Source organism: Centruroides vittatus, unplaced genomic scaffold, assembly GCF_030686945.1.
Source record: "Centruroides vittatus isolate TY-2023 unplaced genomic scaffold, ASM3068694v2 contig_680, whole genome shotgun sequence".
Classification (NCBI taxonomy): domain Eukaryota; kingdom Metazoa; phylum Arthropoda; class Arachnida; order Scorpiones; family Buthidae; genus Centruroides; species Centruroides vittatus.
In genome coordinates, this window is record NW_027122427.1 from 96,500 (window position 1) to 122,459 (window position 25,960).

Below are 25,960 nucleotides of genomic sequence, written 5' to 3' on the forward strand. Positions count from 1 at the left end.
GAAAAGTCTCTCTTAGCATTTCATATGGAAAAGTCTCTCTTAGCATTTTATATGGAAAAATCTTTCTTAGCATTGCATATGGAAAAGTCTCTCTTAGCATTTTATATGGAAAAATCTTTCTTAGCATTGCATATGGAAAAGTCTCTCTTAGCATTTCATATGGAAAAGTCTCTCTTAGCATTTCATATGGAAAAGTCTCTCTTAGCATTTTATATGGAAAAATCTTTCTTAGCATTGCATATGGAAAAGTCTCTCTTAGCATTGCATATGGAAAAGTCTCTCTTAGCATTGCATATGGAAAAGTCTCTCTTAGCATTTCATATGGAAAAGTCTCTCTTAGCATTTTATATGGAAAAATCTTTCTTAGCATTGCATATGGAAAAGTCTCTCTTAGCATTGCATATGGAAAAGTCTCTCTTAGCATTTCATATGGAAAAGTCTCTCTTAGCATTTCATATGGAAAAATCTTTCTTAGCATTGCATATGGAAAAGTCTCTCTTAGCATTTCATATGGAAAAGTCTCTCTTAGCATTTTATATGGAAAAATCTTTCTTAGCATTGCATATGGAAAAGTCTCTCTTAGCATTGCATATGGAAAAGTCTCTCTTAGCATTTCATATGGAAAAGTCTCTCTTAGCATTTTATATGGAAAAATCTTTCTTAGCATTGCATATGGAAAAGTCTCTCTTAGCATTTCATATGGAAAAGTCTCTCTTAGCATTTCATATGGAAAAGTCTCTCTTAGCATTGCATATGGAAAAGTCTCTCTTAGCATTTTATATGGAAAAATCTTTCTTAGCATTGCATATGGAAAAGTCTCTCTTAGCATTTCATATGGAAAAGTCTCTCTTAGCATTTCATATGGAAAAGTCTCTCTTAGCATTTTATATGGAAAAATCTTTCTTAGCATTGCATATGGAAAAGTCTCTCTTAGCATTTTATATGGAAAAATCTTTCTTAGCATTGCATATGGAAAAGTCTCTCTTAGCATTTTATATGGAAAAATCTTTCTTAGCATTGCATATGGAAAAGTCTCTCTTAGCATTTCATATGGAAAAGTCTCTCTTAGCATTTCATATGGAAAAGTCTCTCTTAGCATTTCATATGGAAAAGTCTTTCTTAGCATTGCATATGGAAAAGTCTCTCTTAGCATTTCATATGGAAAAGTCTCTCTTAGCATTTCATATGGAAAAGTCTCTCTTAGCATTTCATATGGAAAAGTCTCTCTTAGCATTTCATATGGAAAAGTCTCTCTTAGCATTTCATATGGAAAAGTCTCTCTTAGCATTGCATATGGAAAAGTCTCTCTTAGCATTGCATATGGAAAAGTCTCTCTTAGCATTTCATATGGAAAAGTCTCTCTTAGCATTTTATATGGAAAAATCTTTCTTAGCATTGCATATGGAAAAGTCTCTCTTAGCATTTCATATGGAAAAGTCTCTCTTAGCATTGCATATGGAAAAGTCTCTCTTAGCATTTCATATGGAAAAATCTTTCTTAGCATTGCATATGGAAAAGTCTCTCTTAGCATTGCATATGGAAAAGTCTCTCTTAGCATTGCATATGGAAAAGTCTCTCTTAGCATTTCATATGGAAAAGTCTCTCTTAGCATTGCATATGGAAAAGTCTCTCTTAGCATTGCATATGGAAAAGTCTCTCTTAGCATTGCATATGGAAAAGTCTCTCTTAGCATTTCATATGGAAAAGTCTCTCTTAGCATTTTATATGGAAAAATCTTTCTTAGCATTGCATATGGAAAAGTCTTCCTGCAGACAAACGTATCTAAAAACCAGTTTTTCGGCCCTAATGTTAAGCTAATTCTTAATTAATTAACCAAATTCTAGCCGGAAAATAATCCGGTTTATATATATGTTTGACTATTAAAACTTGTGTTTTATTGTAAGTTTACGTCTATAGTTTCCTTACATTTCATGAATGAGTTACAAGGAACTTGTAGATAAACTATCAAAAAAGAGGAAAGTCATTTCCCGATGAAGGAAACTAATGTGAAGAAATGAACTAATAGCTGCTATTTTTCTTGTTACATCCTTTCAATGAACTAATAACAGTAATTAGATGACGAGTATACGAACAGCTCTTTCGTTAGTTTACTATGACTCACGATCAAATATTAATTATCACTTTCTCCTAATAACAAAATGACATTTATTAGTTAAATATCAGTCTAGACTTCATCCTAAATTTGCCATATTATTATTATATTTTTTTATATACTTTCATTAATTTCTCGTATAATAATTTAAGATTGGATTTTAAGTCGGTTCCAAGTCTTTAATCCGAAGGAATTATAGGCAAACGGGCTCGTAAAATCAAATAACTGTCGTGTTTAAAGCCGTTGCTAGAGTTTAATACAAGTCTAGAACCAGTTTAGTATACGACAAATAATTATTATATTCATAAATTTGTAGATAGAATACGCCGTCCACGTTAAGTAATGTTACAAATGAACGTATACATTTCGTGATTTTCCTTCATAAATTTTCCTTTCTTATTCGAAAAATGAAGACTACGAGAGCTAATTTATTAAAAATTAAGTCGTTAGTTCGATCCTAAACGTCAATTCTGACACAGAAAATGAAAGATCTGCCCGTCAAATGTGTTAGTATTAATATCGCTTCGGATAAATCTATAAAACTGAAAGCCATTTTATTATATCTACGAAGAGGGAGAGAGATTAAAAAAAAAAAAGAATCTATAACGGGCCTGTAATTAAATATTAATTAATTTTAATATCGCTTCGCTATCAAAGTGTTGTGGGGCTGTAAACCTAGCCTATTTTTACGTTAAAGTTAAATGATTTCGAATAGAATTCTGTATTATTAAACTGAGATTTGAGAAATATCAAGGTGATAAATCAGGATATCAAAGAGTTAATAACATATAAAAAGGAAATTTGTCTGGTAATTATGTATTATTATAAAGTATCCGGTCGTTTATACAATATAAAAACGAATTAACACCGTTGGCATCCTTCGATCGAATTTTTTATCTTATTGTAAATTCGAAAATAAAATGTCGGTAGAAAATATTTACAGGAAACAAATTCCACTAATGTATTTACACAATTTGATGTTTATTTTGATTAGAAATTTCTAAATATAACTGTAGTAGAAGAAGAGTGCCGCGATCGAATAACTGGGAAAGCATCGACCCTCGACTCGTATTAAACTTTATTCGCGTACAACGCAATGCTTAATACACATTAATGTAGTAGATTGTCGGAGATTTCGTCTACCTTAAACAAAACGTCTTGTTTACATAAAGATCAGACTGACGGATGGTGTCTGATGAGTCATCTACAACAGCACGGTTTGATGTGCCAAGCGTGCAACGACCCTCTGACAGCTACTTAAACTTGACACTTTACTTACCATCTAATTATCGAAGATTTTTTGACCCAAATTTTGTCGATGGGTCAGTGGAACTAGGACCTTTTAAATATCTCGTTATATTAATTTTCGTTTCTACGGTTAAGAAAAAAACAAAAACAAAACGGGGGTAGACGAAGAGTTTCTTTGTATCTTCGATTTAAAAAATGGTTCTTAGTAGTAGCCTGTTGGAGATATGAACGAAAAGAAAAGACCACCCAGATCGATCAGGTATAGAAGAGGGGTGTTTTTATATATATTTTTGCCACCTAACATCTGCTCAAAAGTGTTTCCGGTCATTAACACAACGTTGCCACGTGTGTAACGTCCTTCTACTTTTACAAAGCCGATGACGTCGAGACAGCCATCACCCCCTCATTATTTTAAGAATAGGATAAATGCCCTGCAATTTTTGTCACAATTCGAAGCCACTTATCCTATATTTAATCGATAAAATTGCAATGGATGCCATTTGATTATTGTGCCACCGAGCAGAGCAACGCTGTAATGAGACCCTTTTTTTTTTTTTTCTTTCTTTCTTTAATTTTTGCACTAAGTCTAAACTAAACAGCATGGGTTTAGACAATGTTATTAAATTATTTTAAGAGTTTTCCAGTAAAAAACAAAATCAATACGTAATTAAAACATCTTATTTTAAATTTAACCGTCAGCTAAGCTAGTTAAAATCGAAGAGAGAGGGAAATCGGAGAGGGGAGAAAGTCTTTAAATGATGTTAAACAACTTAGAAGTAATCAAAAGAGAAGAAATTACATTCGGAAAATGAATCGGACCCCCGAAAAAGCAGGAGGAAAAAAAAAGGGTCGAAATTATTCATAGGATTTGGAAATGGCCTGCCTGGACACATTGTCTCATTTGGAATGGGGAATCTGCAACACTTTTCCCAGATAAAACGACTCTCTTGTGTTTTTTGAAAGATTTATACAGTTTTGGGAAATGCCAAGCGTGTTTTGAATAGCAAAAACAATCATTTATTTTCTAAAAAGAAAAAAAAAACCGGTTTACATGCATCACGTCTCTAAACCATTCAATAATGTAACGCAGGTGCCATTTCAAAATTAACTCGCTGGATTTTAATTTGTAAATAATATAAAAACACGCAAGAAATTTAACGAAATCTTTGTTTTCTTCTCGTTTTTCCCCCTCCCTATATAAATATGAAGCATTAAAGCCTTAATTTTGGTATTTTTGAGGCCTTAACTATACGTTGAAGTGAAAGTTAAGGCCTCAAAAACACATAATCACTCTAATTTAATGCCTTAATTTTCACTTCGACGTACGTCGAAGTGAAAATTAAGGCACTAAATTACACTCGAAGGCATCTTACACTCGAAGAATCTCAACAGAAAAGAAAAGAAAGCCTTAAGATGTGCGGCATATTTCTCCCTCCCCCCTTTTTTTGAGGTTCTGTTAAACATACCGTGAATATAGCAGTATATAAATTACGGTCGAGTGGTTAAGTAACGGCGCAAGTTGTCATTCCGGCGACGAATGATGCTTTCGAGACACCTGTCACGTTTCCCTCCCTTTTCTAAAGAAAATGTAGCAATTCATTCGGTTCACCCCACGTGCCATGCGTCATTACAAATGAATGAAGTAAACCAAAGCCATATGTGTGTGTGTGCCCAACATTATTCTCGTCTATTGCGTTTAAACTTCCTGTTTTTCGCCAAATTTATTGCACGAATATAACGTTTTTAACTCTCCAATTCATCTATTATAACTCTCCATTTTAAACATAAATAAATAAATAAATATATGTTAAAGATGGATGGCGATTTTATCCATACAAATTCAATTTAATCGTAACAAGAAACGTTATTATTAAATAGAATTCTAGCATACATTATTACTCTCCTATTATTTTCTAGATTTTTATTCGCCCCTTCGAGTACGGCTTTCCTGAATGTCGTCTTGTATTGCTGGAAATGTAACTACTATTTATTTATTTATTTTCCCTTTTTTTTAATTAATATAATTAAGAAAATATTATATATATATATATATATTCTCAATAAAAGGATAAGAATTTATTGAATTTACAGTAAATTTATATAATTAAACACACTCTCTAATGATGGGAGTTTTTTTTTTCTTTTTTGTTCTGAATTAGTGCCAGAGGATAAATTTATATAATTAAACACACTCTCTAATGATGGGAGTTTTTTTTTTCTTTTTTGTTCTGAATTAGTGCCAGAGGTTTTCATAATACAACTATAGTGCAATAATTACCGAGTTCATGGCTCTTGACACCTAGCAGAACATTAAATGACCTTGGACAAAGGATGTATTTTCTTGTATCATTACTTTAAATACGCCTTAGGTGAGTTTGCATCTTTCTTTGTTTCCTTTCTCTTTTTTTGCCCCCTTTCTTTTTCTTCTTCGTTTTTTAATTGAGAGAACGTCTGGCCTTCAAACTTACCTCTACTCAGACGTAAATTAATTGTCACAATGTTTACCAAGTTTATCAACTTCAAAATGGAATATTCTTTCGCGTAATTTATACAAAAATATATAAAGAATTTATACTAGAATACACATAAAAATTGATATACCGACAATAATGTAGAAAATTACATAATATAATAAAAAAAAAATTGTAATTATGTCTGTTACAAGCGAAAAGAGTTTTTATAAATTTGAAAATTTTCGCTCTGTTTTCCAACAAAATAACTAAATTCCAATGTAAAAATCACTTTGAAAATCTCTGAATAGACTTCTATTGGATTATTTCGATACGTTTTGCTGGAAAAAAAATATTAAATTCGTTCATTTTCGTCGATTAAATTATCACTTTTCGACAGAATTTCGATTAAAAATAGCTTCACCTTCCGGTAAATCGCTGTTGAAAAACGGATATCTAATTACTATATACGCTCCCTTCAACAATTAAATTATCACTTTTCGACCGTACTTTAACGAAAAACTACGTTTATTTTTTATTTTTTCCAGCTAAAATGTCGCCGTAAAAAACGGGCGTTTAATTAATGGAGCCATAAAGATGAGTCGTTATCAGTTTCGACTCGATTGCCAGTAGATGGCGAAAGAGCACTTAAAACGCATCATCCCTATTCTGAGATCTCTCGCATCCGTCTCCAAGGTCGCTAAATTAGTCGGAAACGAACGATTTACTAGCCTTAAAACGTGAGCAACTCCCGTAAAACTCTTCATAAATATATATATACAGTATATATATTCGACTTGTACACCATTTAAAAAAAAAAAAAGAAAGAAAGAAAATATTTTTAAAATAAACTCGTCTGATGTTTTGGCGAGTGCCAGACAAACAAACCTCTTTAGAACGAGAAACACTTTTGTGTCTGCAATTTATTTTTGCGAACAGAAGTGCTCGAGAGGGGGGAGGGAAGGATGTAGAAGAAGCGTAGAAAGGGGGGAAGGAAGAAGGAGGAGGAGGAGGATGATGCAGTTGCCTCCCAAACGGATACTAATAGTTTCTATTCTCGAAATCTTCAACACGGTTTCGCATGGAGAAACGTGCGGAGAGATCTGCCCCTGGCGAAAACAAGAGATAAACAGATGTCGCAAAAAATAGCGGGATGGACGAATATTCCGCGAATGACTCACTAGTAAGATAAAGTCGTGGGATATGTTACAGTGATGTCATCCACTCTTTTCGATTCATCTTTGTGGTTATGGAACTAACCGCCTCGAACACGGAAGTGTGTATATACTTTTCGGGGATTTTTTTCCCTCCCGGTCTCGTAGTGATTAAGGTAATTGAATATCCTAGTTATACTGTAATTTTCGATGCTAGTCAACCTACTCGATTGCTACGAGTTGGAAAAATTCTTTTTTTTTTAATTACGAATTGTCTCGGATATTAGAAGCGATGCCATTTACTAGGCCATTGGCACTGTTTTTTCCCCTCCCTCCTTCGCTCTTTTATACGCTACAGCTCTAGGGTGCTCATTTATCGTCTAGTTGAACTCGCTGTTGGTGGGCTACGATATAATTCGGGACTAGAAATGTGTCTTATTTGGTTAGATTAATACAGTTTGCCGGGTCGTTGCTCCGGTTAGACGAAGAAGACGGTTAATTGATTTCTGATAAATCGACGACAAGGAACGAAAACTCATTTAAAACTTAAGGAGAGAAATTAGAAGCGTGTTCGACTTCTTCGGACCAAACCTCTTTACATGCAAATGATCTGTACGGTTATATTTATATACAAGACACCATTCAAGTAAACTATTTACGCGACAAACACCCTACTCCACCGGAATAAAATCAAATAAAAATGTCCTCTAAAGCATTGAAAGAATCGCATTGAAGTTTAAAAAAAGTTGATGGTAATCGACAAGAAGGTTGAAGATACAGAGCCTTTGTTCGTGAAGTTCAAGTGGCACCTGATAAAAAAGATAATTTATCATCATCCTCTTTATTTTCGATATCATTAAACGTGTTGACGGCGATTACTGAATTTAAAAACGGGATAGATACCAAAATTCTCGCATTTTATGGTATAAAATGAGCCAAAACGCCGACACCTTCACCGGGTACCACTTCAATACCCACGGACATTCAGTTATTAAATACATAAACGGAATAGATTAACGCTTACGTTACTTATACGGTATATTTTACGGCGTAATGAGGGTTTTGAAGCTCAATTGGGCAAGAATGCCAAAGTTGTAATTTACACAAATTAATCCCGTTCGATCATTTCTATCAATAAAACCGATTAACGCGCAAACGTGACGATCGAACATTACATCACGTCCTGCGTAAGGGAGGCAAAAATACAAAAATACATATATATATATATATAAAGAAAAAAAACAATGCGACAAATACATCTGTCGTTTAAAGATATTAACTTCCGTGAATAAGCAGAAAGAAGATCACGCGAATGCATTATTAGACAAGCGGGCATCTGTTCAGTAACAGATTTCATCACGCGAAATTAGGTAATTTGCGTTCGACGGGGGGGAGTAGAATCACAACTAGAAATAACGTGGAAACTTCGTAGGATAATGCACAAAACTGAACTTTAACGTGGATAAATTAACAAATTTAAAAAAAAAAATGGCGCGTGTATTTACCGTTAAAAGAAGATGCGTTCTCGAAGACTCTTCCATCTTCAACCGGCTTATAAAATAATAATAATAATAATCAAATAAAAATGGATGTGTCTATGGTGCCAATCGGCGGACAGGTCGACGATTAGCGATGGCCGTTCCAGGTACTCGGAATCCACCCCACGGCATCCAATTACGATTTTCTGTTCAAGGACTATTGAACTAGTTAGGTCTTCTCTCGATTTACTTACTTTTATGTATTCGAAACGAGTATTTTACTCGATTTTTAACGAGAACCCCCTTAAATATATTACACCGTTCTTTAATATACGCGAGCTCGTATCTACCTCCCTCCCCATTGCATCTTTAACCATTAAAAAATAAACTCGGTCCGCGGATCTCGTCTCTTTCGATATGACAAGTGATATCGCATGGGTCAATGACATTTATTGCATACTGTGCAGCGGTTGCTAAGCGACCATCGACGGGCCTGCATTCGTAGTTACCGAATGGACCGCCAGGTGTTGCCCAACTTGCTTATAAAAATATATTAAAATCGAAGCACACCCCCCCCACGATTAAAATATAAGAAAATTAATTCTTCTTCTTATTATTATTATTATTTAAATTATGGAAAATGTAGAAAGGTAAGCGCGTGTGGATTGTGAGGAAGTTAATTTCGAGTGGTTTGTGATTAACCAGAGAAAATTCGATGTCGGGTGTATAGATGAGCGGCGATGTAAGAGCGGTGGTAGACCAACGTCGGCAAACACATCTGTCGACGAGCAGATGGAGAGAGACCTTGGATTCTGTTGGGATATGACCTGGGAGACGTTGGCTTCGGTTTACAAAACATGGCCTAACTATGGGAAGACGATCTCGTGACTAAGAGCCGGGGACGGATAAGGTCAAAAGAATGAAAAAAACCGAAAAAAAAATTGTGTAGTGAGTGCTAATCGGATGTACGATGGCAAATGAATTGCGGAGTGTCTATTCTAATTTCTAAAGATTTTATTATAATGCCCTAAAATACGGTACTTTCGTTATAATTCCTCGATCAATTTCGTTCATTTTTAATAACGTTTTTTCTCGAAATTCGCCAATCTATTTTATTTATTTATTAAATTCGGTAATTTAAACATAAAGTGCTGACAGCTTTTACATTTTCCAAGAGTTTCCTACAAAATATTTCAAAATTGTTCACGTATTGCGCGGTAGTACTTTGAAAATTTTTACGACGTTCGCGTAAATTTTTCACGTAACATTCGAGAATATTTTAAAATTTTATTATTCGAACGTCTGATAAATTACAACTAAATGTCACCGGAGTAATTCTGTAAACGTTAAAATTATTAAAACATTAGAAAATAATAAAAGGAGTCCCCCCGATTTAAACTTACAACGACATTTGTAACTCATAAGAGGCCTTTCTCTAATCTCTTAGCTAAAAAAGGCCTCTTAAGTGTTACCGTTTTTCTATTAAAAAAAAAAAAAATACAAATAAAACTTTCGAATTTCATCAACGCTATAACGAGATAACATCAATAATCGAATTGTAACGAAATGAACGTAAGCAAAGCGAATTTCTACGTACAGTACACGTGAGCTTCCATCAATAAGTCTACCCGGTATAATCAAAGCCTCATTTAGGACAGATCTAGCGGTTAAGAACGATTTCTAAATTGGGCGAAGATGATTATTTCTCGGCCAATATCGCCCACTTTAACAATATAAACAACACTACACAAGATAACGGTTACGCTACAAATAGTAGAACGTTTCTAGTTCAACGTCCTCTTGTAATGCTTTCCATTCATAACGCAGCAAACAAGAGAAACAATAATAAATCTTATTTAATAATCATTTTTTTTCCGTAATTAAACAAACAAACAGGGGGAAAAAAAGCTTTAAAAATCGAATTTCTGATGAGAAATTCCCCTCAAGACAAAGAGATGAGACGAAACTAAACGGCATCATCATCATCGTTCGAGTTAATTGGCCAGGCATAAAATTAGTCTTATTTTTTCCCCCCCTTTCTTCGTTCGGTTTATGAACCCGGCGAATTCTGCTTCAGCATTTTAATACCACGAAATTAAACCATTACTCAAGAGAATTGAACGTAATTAATTCCACGCGTTTCACCTTCCCGTCGTCTTAAGTTTACGATTTTCTTCGTATTGCTAACGTTAAAAAGGGGGAAGAGAATGCAAATTAGTAAGTTTATTCTTCCGAATGTAAAAAATAAACTTCGTAATTTTCATTTGACCCCTTCGTATATTATGGTCCTGGCTACGAAAAAAAAAGAACAAACAAGAATTCAATAAAGGTCGTCCGTGTGTACGTGATTAAAGTTTTATCCCGTTAACTTATGTACAGAAATGAAAAATTACTTGTAAAATTGTAAGCTTCTGGACTTATGTAAGATCTTGTAATCTTGTAAAATTGTTTTTTAAGATTACCATATATATATATTGTATTTCCCCCACCCTCCATTATAGATACTGTAATTAACTCAAATAATTGTATAAATTATCGTGTCTCTATTAACGTACGAATATAAAACTTGGTACAAAACGAAAAAAATAAGTGTTTTACTTCGTTGTTATTACAACTTTTATTTTCAAGATGGCCGAAAGTATTAAAAGCGTTAAAAAAAAATCCGAAATTACGTACGATTGCTGTACAGACAAATAAACAAACGTAAATTATACATTAAAAAATCGCCTTATAAGTATATATGTATTTGCTTCTGCAATTAAATGACTTCAAATTCCGATGAGAGAAAAAAAGGAACCGAATTTTGTAAGCTAGCCTATATACACAATTTACATTTTTACATCCCATTAACCAGTTAATTTCTTTATAAGAAGGGGGAGGAGGGGTAAAAAAAGTGAAAGGTCGCATCTGAAAATAGGTTACCTCCCACAGTAATGTACTATAGAAGGTTAAAAAACAATAAGGTCGAAGCAACCATGCCATTTAGGGGTATAGACCGTTATATACACGGGATCGAAACAAATTTAAATGTTCCACTTTGGCAAAATCAAATTTCTTGTGTTTCTAAACAATCGAATTATCTTTAACATTGGCATTTCGTTGGTTTAAACGCCAATTTCGCCATCCCTTTTGAGTAATGAGGGATGGGAGCGACAGGTCTTCTCGGGCATCTTAAAAACGTATTCATTCCCTAATGACGTAAGCAAATTGCTTTTACCCGTCCCGATAAGCTTTCTGTTTTATTATTATTTTTTTATCTGATAAAAGTTAAATTATAATTTTAAAAAATTTAAATATATATATATATATTTTTTAATTAAAAGAATAGAAAATTATGTAGAGAAGACAAAGGATGCGCAACCATCGACACGTTGCCAGCTTTTTTTTATTTCACTGTCCCGCACGTTACCATGACGACCACGCTGCCAGCGATCGTTCTACCATCTAGCGACCGAATGGAAAACGACGCGAGTATATACACATATATATATATACACCCCAACGAGTGTTAACACGAGAAACTTTACGTTAATGTAACAAATATACAAACTCTTGTGTAGAAAAATAAAGTTAATACTTAAAATCATCGCCATTTTTGAAGACTTAACACGAACAAATCGGTACTTACTACTGCTTGCGATATGGCATTGCTGGGCATAGTCCTATTTGGCGAGCACTCACAGGCATCCAACTGTAAGGCTATAAAGCAAGAGGCCGTTAATAATAGCCTTGCAGGTGACAGACGTGGGCATTTAAAATTTGTCCTAATCCATTTTCCCTTTCCGCAGCCTGGTCTTCCAGCCGCCAGCAGCATTGTGCCAGGAACACCTCTTCACCTACAACACATGCAAGCAAGCAGACAACCAACTCTCGTGTCTTCTCACTGTTGATCTCGTTCTGTCTGTCTGTAACCTAATCGTTGGATCGCCTCACTCTCTCGGTGGGGTGGAACTGCGATGTTTACGTTCAATCGATTGGCTTTATGCGCTCTACTATATGCCAGCAGCATGAAAGGGAGTGGTTTTAAAGTGTAAATATCTGCCTGTGACGTCATTTAAGCCCTGCCAGAATGCGTCTGTTGTATTCATTGGGTTTCTAAACACGGGAAGTAATGCTAGTATTTCCGTTAATGTGTTTCTTTCGTAAAATTACAAAGAAATTGTAATGTCAGAAAAAACAGCCCATTTTCTACACAATTATCTCAACGCTACACAAGTGAAACTCGATGTTTTCTGTGTAATTAAACAATGCCCTTTCACGATAAAAGTTCTCTTAAAATTCTTCTTTTTTTATCTAAAACATAACACAGTTAAACAGGTATTAAAGCTACTTAACTTTTAAAATTCGATTAATTTCGTAGCTTGTTAACACAATTTCTTTTTGTTTGTCTTGTTTTTAATCATATACAACTTCCTTTTAGCGTATCTTTCTTTTTCTTTCCTTGTATTTTTTATACGTACTAAGTATCTGATGTTATGTACAGTAATTAATTGTACAGAACACTATCCAACCTTCGTTCAGGTAAAGAAATCGCTCTCTTCAATTTGTATTGTTAGAAAAAAAAGAACATCCCTGCTTTTATTAAAGTTCGAAATTAGAAATTTAAAAAACAATTCATCATTTTCTATATATAAAAAAATCAACTAAAGAGCATTAACATGCCGCATCGAGTAGAGTGTTAAAAGTTGGATAGTACAGAAAGTAAATAAAAGCTTTAGAAAGTGATAAAGTAAGAGTTGTGGAGAATAATAAGTTAGGCAACAAAAGATTAAGCCAGATATTAAAGAGAATTGTCGACATTGTATATATTTAGGATGCCATTCGTGTGCCCAGTTTGGCAATACTAAAGATATAGACTTACACAGAAATTGTTTGGGATTAAAGTACCCGGTAGAGGATTATATTCTACAGATTTGTGATCAATTTTATGAATAGATTACTTGCTCGAGTGAAATAAAAGATTTTTATTAACTAGTATGTTTGTTATAGGATATTAAATGTGTTTGAATGAATAGTAATCTCGTGTGTGGGTTTTGTTTTGGTGTGACTCGAGTTTTGACGTCGCGATAAAAGTTCGAATTGCTTCACGTACACGTAAAAAAATATATATATAATATATATAAGAATTAAGGGAACAAAACTATTTTTCTGGTATGTTAATTAATAAAAAAATAATCACTCAATTTATAAAAATTATCATCTAAATACAATTTATAAGCTGGGTATTTTATTACAAGCGTATTTATTTGTATATAAAATGTTTATAAAGAACAGCGCTTTAAAAACTAAAAATTAAAAAAAGAACAATGTAATTAAAATGCGTTTCACAACTTTGCAATTTCATAAAAAAACGTAATTGACGTAAAAAACGGTTTCGTGTTCGATTATTACGTCACGTTATATTAAAATACGATTGGTATAGAAGAAAATTCGAAAATATTCAAACTTTATGTAAATCATTTTTTAAAAGATGGAGTAATGTCGTGACTAATATGAAAAATTATACGATAAAATACAATTATTTCTTTAAAATATTAATTTTTTTTAAAAATTTTTTAATGAATCCATCAAGATATAAGTTTTCAACGCTATTTTTATTCTGCGTGTATTCAATATGAGAAATGAGACAAAAACGGTTTCGGATCGGAAGGTTATTTTGTCGGTAAACAAATTTAAAATAGATTTTGTTTACTCGAATTGTCCAATGTCAATGTATTTTAAACTACGTGGATAAACTTTTTGTTATTAATTTGCATACACAAACCAGTCTCGTGTTGTTTATGACGGATGAACAGAATCCGATCAATTTTTATTATTTTTTTTCTTATACAAGAGTATAAGCTGAAACAATTAAAAATGGCACAACTGTTTTTATGCTAGTACATAATCGATTTTTTATTTTGCAAAAATTTACAGTAAAATGAACGATAAGAAACTGTAAAACCGAATTGTGTACTTTGATAAGGAACATAAAAGTATCGATAACCGTGACAGTTGCGATTATATCACACGTAAAGGACAATGATTCGTACACTCGGCTACGTCAAGGACAAACGAATAAAAATAATTGTCGTTACTAAAAAGTTATTCACGCAACATTAACGCGAATTCAATTTAGGAAAAAGCGGCGAAAAAAATAGAAAAAAAAACACTAAATTTTCAACAACGGGAGGGCCCCAGGTCCGCGTGACGGCTCCCTAGCCTTACCGCCATCTGGCGAACAAAAATATAAGATCAATTAAATTAATATCTGAAATTTTTATTAGTCGACAAATTTACAACCGGCAATTGTATTATTATATAATAACATATTGATAACGTGCGGCTGGTGGCGCTTCTAAATTTAGGCTGTGTTAACAGACGCGCTTTAATAAATAATATCAGGCATAGCAAACGCGCAAATATCTAAATTATTCGTTGTAAAAATTCATTTGCTAATTTGCTACATCCGTCTTAAAACTAATATTAAAATTCTTAGAATAGGTAACGCATTAAAACCGTGAGAATACGGTACAGTATTCGATTATTGACTTACGTACAGTACTGTTAAACCATTTGAATATTTTCCAGATAACTTGTATGAATAGTGTGTTTGATTACGTACACGAATGAATATCTGGTGTCTATATTTATCCTAGTTCTTGTGTTAATGTTGCGTGTTAAACGCGCGTACGTGTGTATATTTTTACCGTAAATTTACTCGTTTACACGTGAAAATATATAAATGAACACGCGTACAATAAAAATATACGCGTTTAAAAGTGTTTCTTCGATAAAATAAATCATGTTATAAAACTAATTTATGAAAAAATAACTACAGAAAATATACGTAATGTAATTTGAAGTATCTTTGTACTGAAAATAAGCGTAATTTATTTATATGTATTTAAAAATATATATTAGTTTTTTTTACAAGATGGCACCCATATATTTCCACAATTCCGATAAGAATTTTAAGAAATGCATCTATTAAATTATAACTAATCTATTTATCTAGGAATAAACAAAACAGGAACTGAAGTTTAAACGTGTATTTAATGAAGTTTTTGTGGATATAAAACATTGAAATTTAACAGAAAGGAAGCCAAATAACCCTACTTTCAACACGTTACGTTTTTTCTGTTTAATTCAAGAACGATTTCTCTCAAACGTTACGGACGGGTAACCGATAAAGCCGAGTCTCTTTCAATTGGCACTGACGTTACGACGACTAAACGGCTTCTATATCGTAACGCCAATAGACGTGACGAATGAGTAAGAGCATGGAAAATTTAAAACCGCAAACTAAACTCGAGTCTGTTTAGTGTTAGCTAAGGGTCGACTCGATTTTCGTGACATCTGGACCCGCCCACGCCACCCCGTTTTGTCACCTAATCTATCCAAAAGTGAAGTCATCTCCAATCATTTTTATTATGGCAAATAATTTATCTATATCCTTACTGGTTATAAATTCGTCTATGTTAGAATATAAACTTTCCTATACACATTAATAGAACGTGGTGTGGGGAAGTTTAAATGCGACTGTTATTTGTCAACTAGAATTCGGCCATGGAGATGGCACGTGTCGAGTAATAAATATATCACCCACTCGATTAGCGGGTTGATAGGAGTTTTTGTACCAATGTCTTATTTTTACTTTATAAGCTTAGATAACATTCGATACAAAATATCAACTTCAATTAAACTAGGGATCCATTCTAAATTTCGCCCATTATACTGAAACGACAAGTACTATTCTAGGACACTCGATAAATTTAATGAAATGAAAACGTTTCTTGTTTCATTATAAGCTTTTTTTTTGTACGAGTTTGGTGCAAAAAAGACATTTTTTTGTGCTCTGTTTTGATTCTTCTATAAAGCTTAAGGAGTTAAATTAATGCTAAAATAAGCAACTTTCTGCATTAACTACTAGAGAATGTTTAATGTAATGCTGAAGAATATGTAATGTATAATAAAAACAAGCAGTAATTTCATCTATCCGGGTGAAGAACTTTAAAAAATTGGGGAAATTAAGAGTTTAAGTATAGAATTTTTCTTTTTATTTCCAATTTTTCAGCACTTATAATAGTAAACAAGGCGGAATTTTTAGCTAAACTGCTGAAGAAGAAAAAACTAAAGAGAATTTTCAGTATTTTCTTCAATATTTTTCCCCCTCTTCAGCAAAAAATATAACAACAACAATGTCCCTATCTGAAAATTACAATATAGTAAAGATATTTATTATAAAACGTGAAATAAATACTATATATTTATATATATGTATATTTCTCATCCTGATTTATTACAAACTCTAGCTCTAAAAAATACATTTATATGCAGGAAAATTGCCAGATTTAATCTTATAATATACTATAAACTACCAAAATTTATACCCTATATTTTTTTATTTTTATTATTATTATTATTTTAATGAGTTAGTGTTGATATAAATAAAATTTTATATCTTATTATAAGACTATCGCGATTCTTTCGGATTAAATTACTCTTTTACCAGGAAAATAATTAATTAATTAAGAATTATCCCATTTGTTCTAAATAGCTTGTAAATTAAATGGAAAAACGTCTACAGATCGAAAATCCTACAACAAATTAAGCTAATGTTTTGTTCATTGGACCTAAATCCTGCCAATTAATTGCTGCATCATCTGTATAAATCCTATAAATGATTGATCAATTTTTTAATCAGTAATCAGTAAGTAATTCCGAAAATAATTAGGGATATGCCTACCCTTTTTTTTTGCCTAAAGAGCATAGGAAACGGTACTAGTTAATAGGGGATTTCACCGAATATATTTACATTTAACACTCAAAAATTGTCCTTATAAAGTCATAATTTCTTTCCTTTTTCCTAGACGAAGAAAAAAATGACTGTTTCTGTTTCCAATTTCGGATTAAAAAAATAAAAATAAATATTTTTTCGTAAAGGAGCCGTTATTAACGCAAATTCCCTTAAATTCGATGCGTTATAAATGGTTTCCAACAGCGAAAACAAGGGAAAAAACCTTTAATATGAAATTAATATCTTATAATTCATACTCCAGACAAAATGACTTTATCAAATTAGCAATCCATTAGTTGATTACAACGAATTACTATTTAATAAACGAATTTCAATGTTAAAAAAAAATATATATATATATTCTGTTCACGTAAAAAACTAATGTTAAAAACGTTCTAATTTTCTTTAATATTTTTTTTTTTTAAACAACAGATTAATATTTATGTATAATTAAATTCCAAAAAGAAGAGTCGAATAATTTATTAAACAACTCAGCAGGAAACTAACTTCCAGGATAGTAAAATTTCGTGTAAATAATTGTTGTAGCTGATCGTAATCGGTTAAAAATATTTTAATTAATTTAAAAAGTTAATTATCTTAAAATTAGTTTTATTATTTAAAAAAAAATCCACAATAATTGTATTTACAAATTTAATTGGGTGATGTTTTTGTATCCAGAACCATATTTCTTGCCACGTGAAACACAGCTATGAGTGAACTCAATTGAATCTTCTCGCTGGTTCCACTGGATAATCTGTACCTGAAAGTAAAAAAAATAATAATAAATCGAGTGCAGACATGTAAATTTACGTCATAATTAATCAGCGCATAGATTTTGAAAATTTGTTTCCAAACCGCAAGCATTCTCTTTAATAGAAGGGTGCTGTACAGGATATCAAATTTTCTACGATTTGACTCATATCCTGCCTAACTGGAAGAAATATTTTTGCTTTGTTTTTTCGTTGAGGAGTAAGCAGAATAATAATAATAATAATAATAATATATCTTATTGTTCTATTGAATATGCTTATAATCTCTAAAGTATTGAGTCACGCTTTGGGTAGGAGCTAGTTAATTACTACATATTCTAATATAAAACATACACAAAAGTCAGTTATTAACAAATTTCTGGGTTGTTTTTTTTTGGACCACCCTGTTTGACCACCTTATATACTGAAGTGAATTGTCAACAAATATTTAGATGTAGATTCTATTAGAAATAATTAAATTTAGACAAAGAAATGCATAAATTAATTAACAAATAGTCTTTTTTTTTTTGGTTCAATTAAAATGTGTAAGTTAAAAAACTGCATTTAAAACACAGGAAGAAACACCATAAATTCTGGAAGCTTAAGGATTTTATTGATTTTTTAACATCTAAATGAATATAATTATTTTTTCTAATTTTTATGATGTTTTTAGTAATAGTAAAATATCCAATTTACCCACTTAGAGTCAATTATAAGTTTTCAATAATATAAATTACTCCTATGTTTATAAATTTTTCTTTTCTGTTTAAATTAAAGGCTAAATTACAGTCATCAAATTCTCTGGATGATCTTTCATCCTTCGTCTTTGAACATGCATCTTTCAAATTGTTAAGACTGATCATTATCTATTCCAAATGCAGAATTACTTATTCGAGTATTTCTCACACGACTTGAGATTTACCCAATTTTTTGAATTATATATTACTTGAGAAGTATACTGATGAGGAAAAGATGAAATTTAACATTTATACTATAATACTAATCTGAATTTTTTTAATTTACTTAATAAATCATTGACTTTTTTTTTTTTTGCTTTTTCCATCACTTAAACATTAAGTGGGCCTCCGAATCGTTCCGTTGTGGGTTCGGCCGGGCCGGATGTCGGGGAATGGAGCCCGACACATTCGAACAGATTGTCCTAAAATTGCTAGGGTGCGTTACCGGGTCTCCAGAGTGGCATTCTGGTATCTTTATTGTCTCGGCCACCAACGAAATCGATTTCTGTGAATATCAATTCGTCTTTCTAATCACGTATTTAGTAAAAAAAACAGTAACATCTTAAGATCTGCATTGTAGTGGAGTTACAAATCCAAAAAAATAAACATTGCTCTTGTATAATTCTTGATCGGCAGACAACTGCAATTTATTACAATCGTCTTAAACAGGATCTGGGAAAACGGGCAATTATAAATAAATGTTTATTAAAAAACCTTTCGAGTACAAAATTTCAAACAACACGGCTTGTCATTTATGATTCAAAGACGACACCACGCAAGTGACCCTCATTTGTGCATAAACATTCTTTCACCTTTGAAGTATGTCACGCATAAAGTGGTGCTAAATATTGTTGGGTATGTTGTGCATGACAAATTTTTTTTTGCCTTAAGAGTTTCAATATTTTGTGGACAGTGTGTGATATATGAAGTACAATAAAAAATATCAAAACTCTTAAGGAAAAAAAATTTGTCATGCAATCAATAACATACCAAGAATATGTTGCACTGCTCTCTGTGTGATGTATTGTACTTTTCACCCATTTAACTGCTATACTATATATTAATAATCACTTTCATTTTATGTCGTTCTTGTGTAATTCTGAAGAAGTTTGTTATAATCGGCACCAAGCAAAACTTATGGAAATATTAGCGCCAATGGCATTTTAATGTTAATTAAGATAAAAAGAAAAAATATTTAACAAAATGTGCATATTTATTAACTTGTAAGACAGCTTTAACATTAAGAATTCTTAATGTTTCATCATACATTGAAGCACAGCGATGACAGTTATAATTTTAATATAATAAATTGTGGTTTGTGAAACAATTTATTTTGCATAGATACCTAATTTATACCCTTTTGTTGTTTCATAAATTAGTTTTGATTCTCGATAAAGCATTTTTATGATAAAATCGACGATCGTTTTTTGTTACCTTAATATTTAAAACATATTTTCAAAAAAATTACACGATATTTATACTGAAAATCTAAATATTGCATAGCAAAAAAGTAATACAATAAACATAAGTTTAATGACAGCTTTCTGTGCCTAGACTTATTACACTGTTAAGAATACAAATGAAGTATGACATCAGTACATTACTTTAACACTTTCATTTGTTGTATGTATTTCAGACAGAGTCCCTCATCAGCCAACTTACTATACTAATATCGCTAATAAAATTAAAAACCGTTAATATTTAGTTTCACACTATCACAAATTGACATAACAGTATAACTTACGTGTACAACCAAATTTACATAGACCACTGATACAAACCCTGTTAAAGTCATTCTTCTGCATTTCTCGACAATAGTCTTTGGATACTCGACTTGGTACATACTGACTATAATGACGTATTATTACAGAAAAGCATCTGAATTACAAAATTATAATATTCTTTTTGACATTAAAAATGTACATGCGTAACATTGGTTACGCACTTACATTTTTAACCTACTATTTCAATTAATAATACTAAAGGTATAGTTAATATAATAAAACAACAAACATGTCACTAAAGTTATGTGACAACACTACCTTTATAAATGACTCAAATGTACACCTGCCCAAGAGTCCCCCATGTTAAATATGCCTAGTAGAAGCTATAAACTTTTAAACTAACATTATTACTTCTAAATGTTCAAATAAATGTCATTTAAATGTATTAGAGTCTACAGATTACAATAAAGGAAAGTATTAATAAAGTAATGTACTGACTTCATATCTTGTCTGTATCTTAACAGTATAATAAGTCAAACTATTGAAAGTCATCATTAAGCTTATATTTGATGTACTGTATAACTTTCTACGTAAAACAGACCATTTCACAAACCACAATTTATATTAAAATTACAACTGTCGTCACTGTGATTCGACGTACGACGAAACTATTAAAAATTTTTAATGTTAATGCTCTTGTGAGATAAGTAATAGAAATAACATCAAGCCGATGTTAAGTACTTGTAATACGTCTGGAAAATAATTCAGAAATGTGGTTTAATCTGTAAAGATGAAATCATTTCTCAGAACAGATATAAGATATCTTCACGAAACTCGGGAAACAAAGTAACTAAAGTGAAACACAATTGGCAATTTGATGTATCTGGAGAGCTTTATTAAGAAATACATTAAAAAAATTTTAAGAGTGGTACTTATGCACGTCGACCCATATTTTTTCTGATTTTTAAAGTCAGATAAGATATATGAACAAAATTTTGATGAAATACAAATGGTCAAACATTAATCATATTTTCATGGATACATTCATATACAGCAGTTATGAATCACTTCATTCTTCTAATACGACAGTGGCTAATACTGGATGTTAACGGTTAACGAAATGTGCGGAATATCTTCAGTCATTAATTTCTCTATTTATACTTGCAACTTAATTATTGAAAAATTAAACATTCAGACTTTTAAACTTTAACGTGTCATCTTAAAAAGATGCTGATTAAGCTAAGTGGATACGAAATTAGAATGTGATATATTTTTGATGTTCAATTTTGTTCTCCTTTTTACATTTATTTGTGGTTAAATGATGCGAAAATGAGCTAAGATAGATTGAACATTTTTTGAGACTAAATCTAAGTAAAATATTGACTTCTTGAACCTTTTAAAATTTAATTTTTATGTACAGAAATCATCTATTACAAAGATATACTTGCAACTAGGAACAGCAGTTGCTATTGTGAACACTAAATTTGTTTCCTAATTTTTATCATTTTTTGGTGTTTTAGTTAATTATTTTTGATTTCTAAAAAGTCTACATAGATTAATACATTTCATATTGCAGCATAAAAAGATTCCAAGATATAACGAATGTTCTACAAAGTTATTATGCGAGTTTTTCAAAATTATGTTTAAATTTTCCATCGTAACTGATAAACATCTCATTTGTAGAAATCTATCACTAAACTTCTTAAAAATTTTTTCATTGAACTGTTTGCTTTTTAAAATACTTCAATTAATTTTGTATCTTATGAAAACTTCCAGTCTTTCGGCTGCAATTTGACAAAGAAAAAAATAAATCGGTCACGCATTGCAAATTGGATCATATGGAAGTAATCCGAAACGTTTATTTTTTTTATACCTCCAAAAGATTTTCGTCAAAAGCAATTAATATACAAACCATAAATCCATACGCTCATCTTAACAGAATAATGACGATCCCATTTACAATAAATAGAAAGAATGCTTTTTATGGATTTTAAGAATTTTCTTGTATTTTTTTTGTTAAAGTTCTAGAACTTCAAATTCATAATCACCATGAAAATCTTACAACAGCAAGGAAAATAAGCTTAATTAATACAAATGTTCTCGTCGATTAAACTTAGCTTTCTTGCTGCCGAAAGGTTTTCGTGATTATTTGTAATTTATGTAGCAGTTTAGTATGACTTAACATTAATTCATATTTTGGAGTTTAACAAAGAAATGCAAATGATTTGAAGACAGAGTTTGCTCAAACAGAGACCACCATTTTTAATTCCGTGTTTAAGACAATACAATTCTGGCAACCGACCTTTCCAATTAAAAAATTTTATATTTTTAATTGGAAAATTTGTGTTTTAAAAAGACTTTTTTAGCGTTTTTGGCGGCTAGTAGCCTCAAAAGAAAGGTCGGTCGCCAGAATTGTATTGTCTTAATTGTATTGTTCTGTTTGAGTGAACTCTGTCTTCAAATCATTAAACATGAAAAGAGCCATCAGACGAAATGAAATTACAAAGAAATGCATAATGTCATTTTGAAAATTATAAAACAACAGAGTAAGCATTTCCAAGATTAACCCTCATCCTAAATCAAACGTTATAAAGCAAATATTTTCAAAAATTTGTCCTTTACAACATTTGATGTGAGAATGAGATTTAATTTATTGATTAATATGAGGCACTAACACATTTGTAGGCTGTACGGCTCTCGATAATTACACTAATTACAGGTCTCCTGTATGTAATTCAAGTACTTACTAAACCTGTAAGGGTTTCAGTGAGTATAGGTGAAGAATGGAAAGTAGGGATGGTCTAGAGCAGGTTTAAATCTCCAAAAAATCTATGGAGATAGATTAGCATCTTATTATGCATAATCTAGCTGATTAGAATGAAATTTAACCTGAAAACCACCTGTATGTTATTTTTCAAGAATTTCTTTAATTGTTCCAAAAGTAAAAATTAATTGATTTTAATTACAGATAGGAGTCAGAAAAAGATGTTCCAATAATTAATAACAACTTAATAATAGTTTTCATGTTATATGACTAACAGTTCAAAACAATTCTCAATATAATTTTCATTCTACGACTAATTAATTTGATACCGCATTTGTTGTCACCATCGTATTTAGAAGAAAGATTACTACTTGTTTTGACATTAATGGGGTTAAAAAACTAACAGTTTTCTTTACTAAATGACAAATTATTTTATACGTTTGCTTGCTATAATTTATGAAATTGATGAAATATTTGAATCCGAACCATTCATCACAAAATCATCATAGAGATAACAATTTTTAAGCTCTATTTTACAAGCTGAGCTTAAAAATTATTTTAAAAAATTTTTAGAAATTTGATTGTTTCTTTTTTTATTTCTTAGAGATTCTTTATATAGTTGTAAAAATAAATCATTTGATAATTAAAATGACATTTTTCATATTTCGTCCAAAGAAGTTAGATGTATACGTAATACATATTTAATTTCATTAAGTTCCAAATATTCTAAACATCTATTTATTTGTAAGTGTAACTATTTATATAAGTGAATTATAAGTTTTCTATCCAAATATGTAAAATATTTAAATAAAAAATAATAACAATTTCTAAATCTATGAAATAAAAACTTAAAAATATATTATTTACAGCTTTAAATACATGCATTTTCATATCAAAATATCTAAAGACTTATTTAACAGTCATTTTGCATTTAAACAAAATTCATTACAATACAAAAAAGTAATGCATTTACAACTTTTACAAAATAGTAACAAAACTTAAAAAAATTGCCGTTCTGTAAGTACAAAAAGGGCCATTTTCGTATTGATTACAAGTTCGACCGGGTCCGCAATGAGTTTGCCAATATTAAAGAACGGGCTGACGTATCGAGCCACCTATGAAAATTTCTGACGACACGGCCCAGACCAGAAATCGAAATCCCAGACGGCCGACGACAAAGTTTGTCGACAAGCCGATACCTTGTCTCGACCACCCGGATGTCGATGCGATAACTTTAAGAAATCTTGTAAATGCTCACAACAGAAAAATCAACAGTAAAAATATGTAAAAATAAATTTCTCAGGTGATAAAATAAAACAAAAAACTATGAAATATTTTAAATATTTGTGTTAAATAAAGATTCTGAATAAATCTTAAATAATACATTTAAACAAGCATCTTCGTAATGATAAGAGTACAGCAAAACAAATGAATAAATACTGTCGTAAAACTTCTTACGACATACTGAGTATGTCAAAAGAAATGTGATAAATGAATCAATGAATGAATTCCTATGTTTTTATAGTTTCTAAAATGATTCATCATGTATATGTTTGATACTAACGGCAAACAACAAATTAAAAGCTGTTTCATTTTACATCATTCTGTTTATTAATCAATTTGTCAAATTTTTTCATTCTAACTGCTTCTACACTAAATCAATTATATGAAGCACATGTATTAATAACATCATAATTTTAATAGGAGAATGTACAGTACAGTACTATATTTTGTAATTTTTACCACTTATGAAAAACACGCTATAATCTTATAATATAATCCAGATGGGTTGATAAGCACAGAGCCCAAACGGTTAGGAGTTGAAAGTTGAAATTCGATACACAGTAAGGTATGTCCCGAGAACATACACTAAGAAGGGGTTTTTCGAAATTCCCCCCCACGGAAGAAAGGGAGAGGCTTATCCTAAGATGCAGCTTCTACTGTACTATTTTAGATGCGCTTTTTTATTTTTAACTGTGCTTTAGTAGGGTACGCCATGAGAATGGACCCTAATAAAAACTTTTTGGAAATCCCCCGTGAGGAAGAGGTAGAGGGTTAAGGATTACCTTGAAAAACTTGGCTTCTATTGTACTATTTTAGATGCAGTTTTTTGTGTTTTTGACCGTTTTAGTAGGGTATGCCACGAGAATGCACATTAAGAAGGGATTTTTGGAAATTCAACTCTCCCAGGGAAAAGGAGTAGAGAGTTAGTTTTAGTCAGTATAAAGTGTAAATAATAAAAAAGGAAAATAAACAGTGGCACATATAGTATAATTTTGGAAATTAATAAACATTTTAATCATTTCCACTATTCGAGTAACCCAAAAACAATAAATCCAAACTAAACGAATTTGAACGAATATTTGAATTCGTTCCAAATTCAAAATATAATGTTCCAAACAAGTTTTCTTAGATTTTAAAATTTTAAATTAATCATTTTATTCAAGGTTACCTTAGTTCTTGCACCCGGTGAAACAGGTAAGATTGGCTATAAAATCTAATAATCTTAATCTTTGTTACAGTTACTTTCCGCCCGAGCAACGCCGGGCTCATCTGCTAGTTATATATAAAGTTTATATGGATTCTTAATACACTTATAAAGAAATAAACAAATAAAACCAAATAATTTATGATATTACTACCAATTACTGACGACATTTATTTGTCTTAGTAGGTTGAATGTATCAAATATTCAATATAAGAAAACTTTATCAAAACAAATCATTTCTGCAATGTTTTGGCCAATTTTAGCTTTTTGTTGATT

General features: G+C 31.3%; 2 protein-coding genes across 2 annotated transcripts in view; both read right to left on the minus strand.

Moving 5' to 3' along the window:
• The window catches only part of LOC136980155 (matrix metalloproteinase-2-like), a 62,629-nt gene extending 50,112 nt beyond the window's left edge, over positions 1–12,517 (minus strand). Inside the window, exon 1 of the mRNA XM_067276202.1 lies at positions 12,072–12,517. Within this exon, the coding sequence (XP_067132303.1) occupies positions 12,072–12,257 (186 nt within the window). The 5' untranslated portion in view covers positions 12,258–12,517. The remainder of the gene's footprint in view (positions 1–12,071) is intronic.
• A 5,297-nt stretch (positions 12,518–17,814) lies between these two features.
• The window catches only part of RfC3 (replication factor C subunit RfC3), a 35,928-nt gene continuing 27,782 nt past the window's right edge, over positions 17,815–25,960 (minus strand). The window contains exon 11 of the mRNA XM_067276207.1: positions 17,815–17,982. Within this exon, the coding sequence (XP_067132308.1) occupies positions 17,874–17,982 (109 nt within the window). The 3' untranslated portion in view covers positions 17,815–17,873. The remainder of the gene's footprint in view (positions 17,983–25,960) is intronic.